The following is a 13,276-nucleotide window of genomic DNA, read 5'->3' on the forward strand; positions in this document are numbered from 1 at the left end:
TTTGGGATTGCACCCAAGGAGCCTATGACTATTGGTACTACCCTTGCTTGCTTTTGCCACAGTCTTTCTATTTCTATTTGTAGGTCTTTGTATTTTGTTATCTTCTCCAGTTCTTTCTCGTCTATTCTGCTGTCTCCAGGCACTGCCACGTCCACTATCCAGACTTTTTTGTCTTTCTTATTGACAATTGTTATTACTACTACTACTACTACTACTACTACTACTTCCAGAGATGAGGGCAGTATCATTTGATGCTGAAGGAAATGTCCAGGATGGATACAGTTCCCCAGTTAAAAATGAGGAAACTTTACACAGGTCAATAAAATAGCTATGGGAAGCTATATACCTTTTATGCCGTTCAGGATTTTGGAGATGGAATTATTGAGGCTGACCTCAGCGCTGCTGCATTATTAACTTTGCAACTTGTTCTTTGACTTCTGCATCGTAATGATGTAGCAGGGATGCCAGCTTTTGAGTATACAGAGAATTGCCGGAGAGAGTAGAAAAAATGGAATCTTCATTGTACCGATTCTGGATAGCACAGCCCTTGTCATTTTTCATGGACCTCGTCAGATTGGTGGCAAATGCAAGGACCCTGAGCAAAATGTCTTTGTTTATGCAGCTGTCAAACAGAGATAAGAGAAGAGGCGCCTGGAAAGACATGGGGGAAAAAATGGAATTCACGTTCATTTTAACTTTTAAGTTTAAAGAAACTGTGAATTTATTTATTCACCCGAAGGTATTGATTTAACAAAGTTCACGCTGAGTGCATACGAGTAATATACTGCTTTGAATTATCCCAATGGCTTCGTAGACCAGTGGTTCTCAACCTTTTTAATGCTGCGACCCCCAACCAGTCATAAGTTGAGGACTACTCAACCGGTCGTAAGTCGAGGAGTACTCAACTGGTGCAGCACTGTTTGCAGAATGGGACTTTTGGCGGGCTCAGCAGGGCAGAGACAGCCTGGACAATTCCTATTGGCTTTTGAAAACCAATAGAAGTAGACTCTATTCAAGAGAGTCTCTTCTATTGGCTTTCCAAAGCCAATAGAATAAAAGGGAGTAGCACAGCTAAGGAAAAGGGGGAAAAAATGGCGGACTGCGTTGTTTGGCGACCCCTGTGAAATGATCGTTCAACCCCAAATGGGGTCCCGACCCACAGGTTGAGAACCACTGCCCTATACCCTTTCAGATAGGGGTTATCCAGTCTTTTCTTAAAATCTTCCAGCGATGGGGCAGCCACAACCTCTGGTGGCAAGCAGTTCCACTGGCTGCCACCAGAATGGGGTCCCGACCCACAGGTTGAGAACCACTGTCGTAGACAATTATATGTTGAGTCACACCAGGGAGCATAATTCCTGGAAATGCATCAGTTTATTCATTATGCCTCAAAAAAAAAAAAAAGTTATCTGGATTGGAGAGTATAGAATACAGCTAATGCAGTATTGCAGGCTGACTCTGCCCACTGCCAGGAGTTTGATCCTGGCCAGCTCAAGGTTGACTCAGCCTTCTGTCCTTCCAAGGTCAGTAAAATGAGCGTTGGGGGAGAATATGCTGACTCCGTAAACCGCTTAAACTCTGCAAAGCACTGTGAAGTGGTATATAAGTCTAAGTGCTATTGCTGTTGTTACTCCTAAAGTTATAATGCCCTTAAAACAGACAAGCGCTTGTAACTAAAGCTTACAACGATATAGGTGCATATAGGTTTCAATGGCTTGGCCATGCAGGGGCAAATGTTTTCCTTCAAAATCAGCAGGAATTCATAGCATAAGAAATAAAATAAATGAACGATGGGGGGGGGAAGTTAAAGAAGAAGGAGGCAAAGGATAAAAATAGCTTTACCTGTGAATTAAGCAGAGGGTCTGCCATAGCTGGGTTGGCCGATAAGTTCACGAGCACTTTTAGGACTTGAACCTGCAACAATGATAAGGGAACTCTCTGATTTGTCTATCAAATTAATAGGAGACACAAGCACCTTTGATTGACAGCTAAGATTTAAAGGTAATAGATAAGTTTAGAACACAGCTGGCCTGGGCCGCATTGAATGAATGGGCACAGGTAGTCCTCAACAACGATCCATTTTAGCGACCGGTCAAAGTTACAACAGGGCTAGAAAAAGCGACACAGCCGTTTTTCACACTTACAACCTGGCGGTCACCTGATCAAAGTTCAGCCGTTTGGCGACCGACTGCGATTCGCGTCACAATGGCGGCCAAAACAGTTGTAAAACGGAGCAAAATTCCCTTAACCGCTGCCTGGCTCAGCAAGAATTTTTTTTTAGACTAAAGTCAAGGATCTCCTGTATTCATGTTTAAACAACGTAATGAATTTATATTGGACTAAGATTGTATTGAAGTTCGGAAAGATCAAATAGTTACACTCCGTTCTCACTGTTAACACTTACTCCATGTGGTGGAAAAGAAACAAACAGGCAAAACCATTTTCTACTGTGGTGCAGGCGTAGCAGAAATATTATAGTGCAATTCCCATAATCCTTATCGTGAGCTTTGATTGCCAAGGCTATTAAGAATTATAATCGAAAACATCTGATGTCCCTATCTTGGCTGTAGATCAATGTGATTTCGTTTGCAGTCTTACTACAGGTAGTTCTTGACTTACAACAGTTCATTTAGTAACCATCCAAAGTAACAACGGCACGGAAAAAAAGCGAGTTACGGCCATTTTTCACACCGACAACCGCTGCAGCATTCCCGTGGTCATGTGATCACAACTCAGCCGCTCGTACGTTTTCCCATTTTTTAGTTTCCCATAAATACTTAAATTTAACGTTTAATAAGTTTCCAAATTTTAAATAACCCCAATTCCCTTTATCACAATTCATCCCTGGATCTTACATCAGCTGGTTAACAATACAATAGAATATTCTTATTTTCCGGTAATTTCCAAATATCTTAAATTTAATAACCCAAATTTCTCTTATTTCAACATTTAATACTTCCTGGAAGTATTAAAGTATTGGGGAAAAAACTTACCAGGACATTGACTGTCTAAAAAGATTGAATGTTAAAATAACTAAGATATGTATATAAACCAAAAAATTATCAATAAATGTAAGAAAGCTATTTGTATTAAATGGATATAATAAGAATTGTATCGATTCAAATGTGAGACAGTACATCCCAACGGGAAAAGAGAGGAAATATTCAATGTAATAGTTTGTGATCGGTACTAAAGAAATTTGTATGTTACTGAATTATCAACCAACCCAGCCACCAGGTTGCTTTTCAGATATTTAAATGTAAAACTGGAAAATCAATAAATTTAAAGAAAAAAAAAAAAATCAGCCGCTCGGCAACCGACTCACATTTACAACGGTCGCAGCATCCCGGGTGGGGTGTCACGTGATCCACTTTTGTGACCTTCCGACAAGCAAAGTCAATGGGGGAAGCCAGATTCACTTAACAACCCAGGTTACTAACTAAAACAACTGCAGCAAATTCACTTTGCGAGCGCGGCAAGAAAACTCGTAAAACGGGGCAAAGCTCACTTAACACACGTCTCGCTTAGCGACGGAAATCTGGGCCTGAATTGTGGCCATAAGACGAGGACTACCTGTATTTACCGTATTTTCCGGCGTATAAGACGACTTTCTAAACCAGGCAAATCTTCTCCGAAGTCGGGGGTCATCTTATACGCCGAGTCGTCTTATACGCCGGAAAATACGGTAGTTTCCAGAGTATTTTCGACTTACACCAAGCATTAAGCTGAACGGCTAAATGCGGAAAAATTTCCTTCTTCTTTTTAACAATAAAACAGCTGACCGTTATACCTGAGTCCTTTCATTTCCTTCAAACAGCAGGTGCAGAAAACTGGGTATGAAGCTGCTCATCCTGTAATGATAGTCGTTCGTCACGGAAATGTTGGTTAAGAACCGAAGGGCGGCTAGCTGCAATTCAGAATTTACAGGAGAGGTGTCCACTTCCTCGCACACCTTGGTAATGTAGACCTAAGGGATAGAACACACACACACACATAAATAGGTTTACCAATGTATTGCCACAAAGCCACAGAGGTCTCATTTACTTTGGCCGGGTCAATGCGGGGGAATTCACTGCAGAAAGCAAATTATATTGGGAAGAGTTAGCGGCAAAAGGAAAACAGGCCGCCAAAGAACGTGGCGGCCGGACACCATCAAAGCGGACGCCGGCCAGAGCGTAGAACAGGGGTCCCCAACCCCTGGTCTGTGGATCCGGTAGTGGACCACGGCATGCCAGCAACCGGTCCGCACAAACACCTGGTTTTTAACTTGCTGACATTTTGGCTATCGCCGGTGGTTTTAAAATTGTTTTCGTATTTTGTATTTGTTATGTTTATTCTTAACTTTATATTAGTAACCATCAGCTTGCATACCCAATGACTGGGGTTTCACTTTAATCATCCCTGTATTTAAGGAAGGTAAAGAAATAGGAGTTAATCATCACCCATAAAAACCTCATCAGTATTTCAGTAAGCTAAAAGCCAGATAAAATTTATCGGGAAAAGTGCAAGGTGAGAACCTTATACAGAATATCAGAGTTTTGGAAGGGACATCCTCCATCTCCTTCAAATAGGATCTTTTTTTAAATGATGAATAGAATAGAACTGGAAGGGACCTTGGAGGTCTTCTAGTCCAACCCCCTGCTCAGGCAGGAGACCCTATACCATTTCAGACAAATGGTTGTCTCTTCTTAAAAACCTCCAGTGTTGGAGCACCCACAACTTCTGGTGGCAAGCTGTTCCATTGGCTAATTGTCCTCACAGTTACGAAGTCTCTCCTTAATTACAGATTGCTTCTCTTCTTGATTAATGTCCATCCATTGTTTCTTGTCTTGCCTTTATTCACACGCATCCTTTTAAGGTCAATGTGCCCTGAGGATAACTCTTTTAACTCCCATAATAAGTCTCCTAAATGTTGTAAACGTAAAGGGAGTTTATAATTTATTTTAAAAAAATGACTATGCTAAATAATATTCAACTGATCAATATCACACAGTAATCCCACTGCATTAAATACTTTAGAAACTTTGTTCTTATGCATTTTCCTTATACGGTGTTATTTTAAGCTTACCTTTAGTTCTTCCTGATTTTTAGTATTCATACTCAGATTATTGAGTGCATTAAGTGCTTTCTGTTTAACGTTGGTGGTGGGAGCTGAAAGCATTTTTCCAATCAGAGGCAGGCCACCTAAATTCCGAATGATATCCTACAAATTAAACACATAGAAAAATATCATATAAAACCATCTTAATCCCTAAAGTCCCCAAAAACTCGTTTAAAAGATGGGAACTGGCCCACGACAACTACCCTTCTCTGTGATTTATAAAAGTAACTGTTCTTATATAAGCTGGGTTATTTGAAAAATAAAGTTTAAAGGAGGGAAAACATGATGACATGATCATTTGATCACACGATCATTTTGATGATTTGTTCATTTTGATCATATGAATATTTTGAAATAAGCCAGCCTGGCTGAGGAATTCTGGGAGCTGAAGTCCACAAGTCTTCAAAGTCGCCATGTTTGGAGACCCCTGCTGGCTGAGGAATTCTGGGAGTTGAAGTCCACAAGTCTTCAAAGTCGCCATGTTTGGAGATCCCTGCCGGCTGAGGAATTCTGGGAGTTGAAGTCCACAAGTCTTCAAAGTCACCATGTTGGGAGTCCCCTGCTGGCTGAGGAATTCTGGGAGTTGGTCCACAAGTCTTCAAAGTTGCCATGTTTGGAGACCCCTGATGGCTGAGGAATTCTGGGAGTTGAAGTCCACAAGTCTTCAAAGTCGCCATGTTGGGAGACCCCTGCCGGCTGAGGAATTCTGGGAGTTGAAGTCCACAAGTCTTCAAAGTCGCTATGTTTGGAGATCCCTGCCGACTGAGGAATTCTGGGACTTGGTCCACAAGCATTCACTTCTTTTTCTCTTGTGGAATGAAAACCAAAAACAACACTTACTTGATTGACAGAGAAGGCTGCGCTGTTGCTCAGGGTAACCAAGATCTGTTCTTGAACCAAAATGTCTTCTGTAGACTCCAGTAGACGAAGAAGACTCTTAATCTGATGTGGCTCAAGAACACCATGGGGTGCTTTTGAAAGCTCGGTGCCCCCTAAGATTAAAAAATAAAGATTACACCTATATCATTTTTCTGCAGAAATATAGGTCATCCCTAACGTACAACCACAATTGAGTCCAAAATTTCTGTTGCTAAGCGAGACCGTTGTTAAGTGAGTTTTTTGTCCATTCTACGACCTTTCCTGCCGTAGTTGTTAAGGGAGTCACTGCACTTGTTAATTTAGTAACAGTAATTTAGTAATATAATTGCAAGCCATACTTTAGTTCAGGTGTCTTCAAATTTGGCCCTTTGATGACTCATGGACTTCAACTCCCAGAATTCCTTAGCCAGGCACGCTGGCTGAGGAATTCTGGGAGTTGAAGTCCACAAGTCCTAAAAGGGCCAAGTTTGAAGACCCTTGTGATAGATGACTGATAGATGATAAATAGGCTAGATAGAGATATAGAGAGATAGATAGATGGATGAGATAGATAGATAGATAGATAGATAGATAGATAGATAGATAGATAGATAGATAGATAGATAGAGTAGACCAAAGGTCTTCAAACTCGGCCTTTTTATGTCTCGTGGACTTCAACTCCCAGAATTCCTCAGCTAGGCGTGCCTGGATGAGGAATTCTGGGAGTTGAAGTCCACAAGTCATAAAAGGGTCAAGTTTGAAGACCCTTCCCAGAATTCCTCAGCCAAGCATCCTGGCTGAGGAATTCTGGGAGTTGAAGTCCACCAGTCATCAAAGGGCCTTGTCCCAACTTAACCACGGCAGCGATTCACTTAACAACGGTGGGCAAGAAAGGTCGCAAAACAGGCCCAAGGGCAGATGAGCAACGTCTCACTTAGCAGCAGAAACGTTGGCAAATCGAGGACTTATCCGTACAGCTGACTTCCCACGGGGAAGCCAGCAAAAGGCATAATACGTGTCCTTTGGGCATGTGAAAGGGGGGCAAAACACGTGGATCACAAAGAAGGGAAAGGAGGGAAGGGGTGGCTGGGATCTGACCTTGCGGGACGCCCCCCGAAGGACCCCAAAGGTCGGGGCTGGGCAACCCGGGAGCCCCCGAGGCTTCTCCCCCTCCAGCGGGGTCGTCCGGCCGCCCTTCCAAGCCCCCAGACCCGGGGGAGTCTCGTCCGCCGCTCCGCCTGGAAGTCGCCCGGTACAGGCCGTAGGCGACCCCCGCCGCCGCCGCCAAGCCCACCAAGCCGCCCCGCCACTTCCAACCGCCCGCCTCCTGCATGGCAGGCAGGACACGTGTTTCTCCCGGAAACGGGATTTGCAGCACGTGGGAAAGCGACGCCTTCCGCTGCAGGCGGGTCAGCCGGGCTCCACCTCCGAGGATGGAGCCCGAGGATCCCCGTGGGACGCCCGGGTGGCTCGGACAGACGACCACCCACTCCCCCTTCGACTAGCCGAGTTTTTGCAATTCGCGGAGGAAGGGACTTTGGACACCCCCTCCCCGGGGATGAAGACCCGGCTAACGACCGGGGTTCCCACTGCTGGCCTAAAATAACCTCCCCGCTTCCCATCCCGACGCCTTGAGTGGCTGGTCGCGTTCACACGTGCGCCGGAGGAGAGCAACGCGTGCCTGGCGCGCGTGGGCGGGGGGGGAGCGATGCACTAGAGCCGGAGCGTCGGTTGGGAGCGGGGGCGGTAGTCGGCCGCCTTCCCAGCTGTTCTTCCGGCCGGTGGGTGGGTGGGCAGGGGGCCCCCCGGAGTCGCCATGCCCCTTCTTCAGAATGGGGACCCCACCTTGCGGGTCTACTTCCAGAAGTACTCCATTCCGGACATCTACGAGGTAAAGAAGCCACCTGGAAGCCTCTGTTGGGGTTTGAAGGCTGACCCGGGTTGCCTGCAAGCTCAGGGACCCCCCCCACACACTATAATGATGATGATGATGATGATGATGATGATGATGATGATGATGATGATGATGATGATAATAATAATAATAATATCCCAGGTCCTGGGTAAGGACTCGATAGGTAGAGAAAATGCCAAATCCAGTCTGAACATCTGGCTGACTGTGCGATGATCCATAATAGTAGTAGTAATAGTAGTAGTAGTAGTAGTAGTAGTAGTAGTAGTAGTAATAGGAACTGCTTCCATCCTGTAATACCATCAAACATCCACATCTGCCTATCCTAGGTCCTTGGGAAGGACTCGATAGGTAGACAAAATGCCAAATCGGGTCTGAACATCTGGCTGACTGTGCGATGATCCATAATAATAATAATAGTTGGAAGGGATCTTGGAGGTCATCTAGTCCAACCCCCTGCTCAGGCAGGAAACTGTATACCATTTCAGACAAATGGCTGTCCAGTCTCTTCTTAAAAACCTCCGGTATTGGAGCATTCACAACTTCTGGAGGCAGGTAGTTCCACTGGTTAATTGTTCTAACTGTCAGGAAGTTTCTCCTTAGTTCTAGGTTGCTTCTCTCCTTGATTAGTTTCCATCCGTTGCTTCTTGTCCTGCCCTCAGGCGCTTTGGAGAATAGCTTGACTCCCTCTTCTTTGGATCAACCCCTGAGATACTGGAAGGTAATAGATAATATATAACATACAAGAAACAACTGCGGGAATTGGGTATGTCTAGTTTAATGAAGAGAAGGACCAGGGGGCTGACATGATAGCAGTCTTCCAGTTTCTCAGGGGCTGCCCCAAAGAAGAGGGAGTCAAGCACTAATCAAGGAGAGGACCAACCTAGAACTATGGAGAAACTTCCTGACAGTTAGAACAATTAACCAGTGGAACTACCTGCCCCCAGAAGCGATGAATGCTCCAACACTGGAAGTTTTTAAGAAGAGACTGGACAGCCACTTGTCTGAAATGGTCTACAGTTTCCTACCTGAGCAGGGGGTTGGACTAGAAGGCCTCCAAGGTCCCCACCACTGATGATGATGAAGAGTGCGAAGCTTTGTTTACATCACAACTACCTAATTTTACTTCTGGGGTGAAGCCATAGTTGGATTTTGCCCTTAAGTGATGGCATCTATAAAAATAGCCAGCAGAAAAAGACAGTACTCTGTGTTCCTCAAGAATTGGACTGTGGTTGGCTTTGAAATGAACTCTACTTTATAAACCTGAACTTCATGAATTAAATCACTAAATCATTCTCTTTGGATCTAAACTTACCTAGACATGCCAATATATATATATAAATCAAAGCAGTAATCTGTATCATAAAGAAAAAACAAACAATTATTCAGCGCTAAAAGAACAACGGCCAACAGTATTTATCATTTTCAAAAGAAGAGTTATGTCTTTCCTATTTGTCTTAGGATTTTCCAAAATATAATAAAAATCATGGTCACATGATCAATGGTCACATGCTCAAAATTCCCACGCTTGGCAACTGAATCGTATTTATGACGGTCGCAGCGTCTCTGGGAGTGACGTGATCCCCTTTTGCGAACTTCTGACAATCAAAACTCAACCGGGGAAGCCAGATTCACTTAACAACAAGTTCGCTAACTTAACTGTAGTGTTTCATTTAACAACTGTGGCAAGACCGGTTGTAAAACAGGGCAAGAGTTGCTTAAGATGTGTCTCACTTAGCGACAGAAATTTTGGGTTCAAGTCGTGGCCGTAAGTCGAAAGAACCACCTGCATTTCGGGCTGAAGTATCAGAAAAACATTTCAGGGAACCTCACGATAAAAATTTGGAGAGCTTTTCCTACGACATATCAGAAGATGAAAAACGCACAGCGAAAGTACGGCAAGGAAACAAACAATACGAAACACGCCCTGCTGTTATTAATTTGCTAACTGGCTCGAGATGATGATTAGTAGTGATGAATGAGGCAAGATATTTGGCCAGTCAGTGGCAATTGCAGATTTATGGCCCAGTTTCCTAATCAGAGTGGAATTTAATGAAAAAAAAAATCAAAAATACCTTAAAACAAGAGAATTTGTTTGTTTGTTTGCTATCCCACCCTTTTATTCAAGGAGACTTCCAGTAAGCCATTAAGACGTCAGGCAAAAGGAGGGGGGAGACACACGACGTCTCAGTGGTTAAAGACGCCGAGAGCTGACAGCCCGGGTTTGAGACCCCAACGCTGCAAGACGGGGTGAGCTCCCGTTCCTTGCCTCAGCTCCTGCCCGTCTAGCAGTTCGAAAGCACACAAATGCGAGTAGATAAATAGGTACCACTCCGGTGGGAAGGTAACCCCGTTTCCATATGCCTCGGCATATCGTCACGCGAGCCGCACGACTACCAGGGTTGTTTTTGGACAAAGGATGGCTCTTTTGGCTAAGAAATGGAGATGAGCACCACAGAGTCTGAACGGGAAAACATTTATATCAGGCAATGGATCTTGTTGTCAAGAGAACATTTGGAGAAACTGCATTTCGATTACAAAAAAAAGCAAAAAAAAATGATTGGATCCAGTAGAGGGCGCCGGTGGCAATCTTAAAGCATCTTATCTGTGTAAATTAATATTTAAGAAGTATTTGTACTTCTAAGCTTGCTTGCCTGTGATTTCCTCACTTCACTCAGAAAATGCACTTCGTTGCGATTGAGATCAGTGGGAACTTAAAAACGATTCTTTCTTGAACGGTGTTTTTACTGTTTTATTTGACCGGGATGATTAATTTTTCTTGGCTATACTTATAAGTGAAATTGACATAGGAATGACATGTCATTGTGCCTGTCAAGTAATGTAATTAAATTGATGGTTTTTGTTTAAACAACTGTGCCTTTTAGGTGTTGTAATATTGTTAAGAGTTAAAGTGAAAAATGAAAAGCTCCTCTTTTTTCCAGAAAATCTACAAGACGCCGAAAACACCAGCCTGAAAATGACGAATGAGACTTTGTCGAAACGTCACCAAGGCACTTCCAATTTGACGTGGGAGAAAACCCGAATAACCAAAGACCTACATACAAACACCTGTATATTTGTTTTCTGAGGTTTTCGCGGGTGTTTGTATGTAGGTCTTTGGTTTTTCGGGTTTTCTCCCACGTAAAATTGGAAGTGTCTTGGCGACGTTTCGACGAAGTCTCATTCGTCATCTTCAGGCTGGTGCTTTCGGCTTCGTGCTCCTAGAAGCACGAAGCCGAAAGCACCAGCCTGAAGATGATGAATGAGACTTCGTCGAAACATCGCCAAGACACTTCCAATTTTACGTGGGAGAAAACCCGAATAACCAAAGACCTATATTTTATTTATTTATTTATTTATTTATTTATTTATTTATTTATTTATTTATTTCAATTTTAGTTCATTGGGCAAATAAAGGGAAGAACAAGGCCATTTTGGGCCTGGATAGTCCTTGACTTACAAAATTTCATTTAGTGACCGTTCAAAGTTAACGACGGCACTGAAAAAAGTGGCTTATGACTGTTTTTCACAGTTACGACCTTTGTAGCCTTCCCATGATCATGTGATCAAAATTCAGATGCTTGGCAACTGGCATGTACTTTTGACGGTTTCACTGTCCCAAGGTCACGTGATCCCCTTTTGCAGCCTTCTGACAAGCAAAGTCAATGGGGAAGCCAGATTCACTTAACAACCAAGTTACTGACTTATCAACCACAGTGATTCACTTAACAATCGAAAAGGTCGTAAAATGGAGCAAAATTCACTTAACAAACAGCTCACTTAACAACGGAAATCTTGGCCTCAACTGCAGTCATAAGTCAAGGACTGCCTGTATTATAATAAACCAATTAAAAACGATTAAGAAAGAGAATAAAACTATTCTCAGTAAAATATTTTGACACTTGTACGATTAGATAATACCCCAGTTTCCTAGCCTTTACAATTATAATCTTTGTTAGTACTCTAAGAAAAGACAATTACACAATGCTTATTGTCTCAGTAGTACTGTAACAATCCAGCATGCTGGTAGCCTCTAATATATTTGCAAATTTATTATGATGGCTTAAAATGTCATGAACTAAAATCCCTGTTGTGATATAAACTCAGCAACGAACGGGAATAAATCTTGAGGTAAAATAAAAAATTGAATTGTTTTGACAAAAATATAAAATATTCTAACAAAAAAGGACTAGCATCTAAAAAGAACTTTATTCTCTTGTTAAATGTGTATTTTATTAATCAGCACTCTATTTCTTGATTTTATTTGCAGGCCTTGTTAGGTGGTTTATTAGTTATGTGTCCAGAAGATCCCCTCAGATTTTTAGAAGAAAAAATCAAAGAAATTATGGAAAAAGGTTTATATGGTATTATATGGTATGTATAAGAGGTTTGCATGGCTTAAAAATATTGGTAACAAATTTGAAATCAATATGGGGAAATATTAATTTTTATAAACTAGTTTGACTGGAACAATGTAAACTAATAAATGAGCTATTAGCTCAGTAATAGTATAGAAAATGACAACAGCCAATAAATATTCTGAATGTCTATTAGTAAGATGTCTAAATAATCTGAATTAATATTATTTCATGTTAGTCATTGGTCTTCAGAACTGAAATAGGAAAATCTAAATAAAATGTTTTCAGTTCTTGGGAACCAGAGTCAAATGTGAATTGCTAAATGTAGATGCTAAAATCAGTGGTACAAAAAAAAAAAAAAAACAATACAAGGATTTTCAAATTTTCATGCTGCACCGGTCATACTTACTGTTTTCTTATTTTGAATTTAGTAAGCATTCACATTTGCAGAAAAAAAAGTTTTTAACTTTATCTGGTGCAAAGATCACAATAGCTGGTTCAGGAGTTAATTGAAAGATGCAAACTTTTTTTTATTGTTATGGGGCATTAAACTTTTCAGTGCAATGATATACATCTTTATAATATTAGCATTCATTGGACATACACTAATATGAATAATAAACTGTTGTTTCTTGGGTTGTGGTCAAGAAGTCTTCCAATATTTGAGGGACTGTCTCAGAAAAGAAAGGGTCAAGCTATTCTCCAAAGCAACAGATGGAAACTAACCTATAGCAACAAGAAATAATGATTTCAAACATGGTTTTAAAAACTAGCTCAAGCTGTGGTGTAATAATTTGGTTTTAAAAAAACTAACATGTATTATATGTATTTTTTTTTTTTGCTTAGGAACATGTGTATCGATCCAGAGTTGAGTCTGAAGCTACGGGTCCTTTCAGAGACATATTTACACACACTTTTAGGCCTTGATGATGACCAGCTGGTAATTATTAACAAATCTCTGTAAAAATATTTAGAATAATATCTTTCTCCAAAGATAGCCTGGAAATAATTCTGTTTTATATTTATTCATAATCCATTTTTAACCAA

At 41.8% G+C, this 13,276-nt stretch overlaps 2 protein-coding genes across 3 annotated transcripts in view; one reads left to right on the forward strand and one right to left on the reverse strand.

Annotated features, from left to right (window-relative positions):
* Nucleotides 1-102: 102 nt before the first annotated feature.
* Nucleotides 103-7,652, reverse strand: ARMC10 (armadillo repeat containing 10). Its single transcript, XM_039363831.1, has 6 exons — nucleotides 7,058-7,652; nucleotides 5,942-6,093; nucleotides 5,069-5,203; nucleotides 3,791-3,967; nucleotides 1,843-1,914; nucleotides 103-651 (listed from the first exon to the last, which is right to left on the reverse strand). Exons 1-6 carry the CDS (start codon nucleotides 7,290-7,292, stop codon nucleotides 394-396), a joined length of 1,029 nt encoding a protein of 342 aa, XP_039219765.1. The 5' UTR covers nucleotides 7,293-7,652; the 3' UTR covers nucleotides 103-393.
* Nucleotides 7,653-7,768: 116 nt separating this feature from the next.
* FBXL13 (F-box and leucine rich repeat protein 13) overlaps nucleotides 7,769-13,276 on the forward strand; it is a 59,236-nt gene continuing 53,728 nt past the window's right edge. For both annotated transcript variants that reach the window (XM_039363804.1, XM_039363805.1), the window contains exons 1-3: nucleotides 7,769-7,850; nucleotides 12,142-12,245; nucleotides 13,076-13,169. In XM_039363804.1, coding sequence (XP_039219738.1) covers nucleotides 7,776-7,850; nucleotides 12,142-12,245; nucleotides 13,076-13,169 — 273 coding nt within the window. In that variant the 5' untranslated portion in view covers nucleotides 7,769-7,775. The remainder of the gene's footprint in view (nucleotides 7,851-12,141; nucleotides 12,246-13,075; nucleotides 13,170-13,276) is intronic.

Source organism: Crotalus tigris, unplaced genomic scaffold (assembly GCF_016545835.1).
Source record: "Crotalus tigris isolate CLP2741 ecotype Arizona unplaced genomic scaffold, ASM1654583v1 scf7180000019599.1365583, whole genome shotgun sequence".
Taxonomy (NCBI): Eukaryota; Metazoa; Chordata; class Lepidosauria; order Squamata; family Viperidae; genus Crotalus; species Crotalus tigris.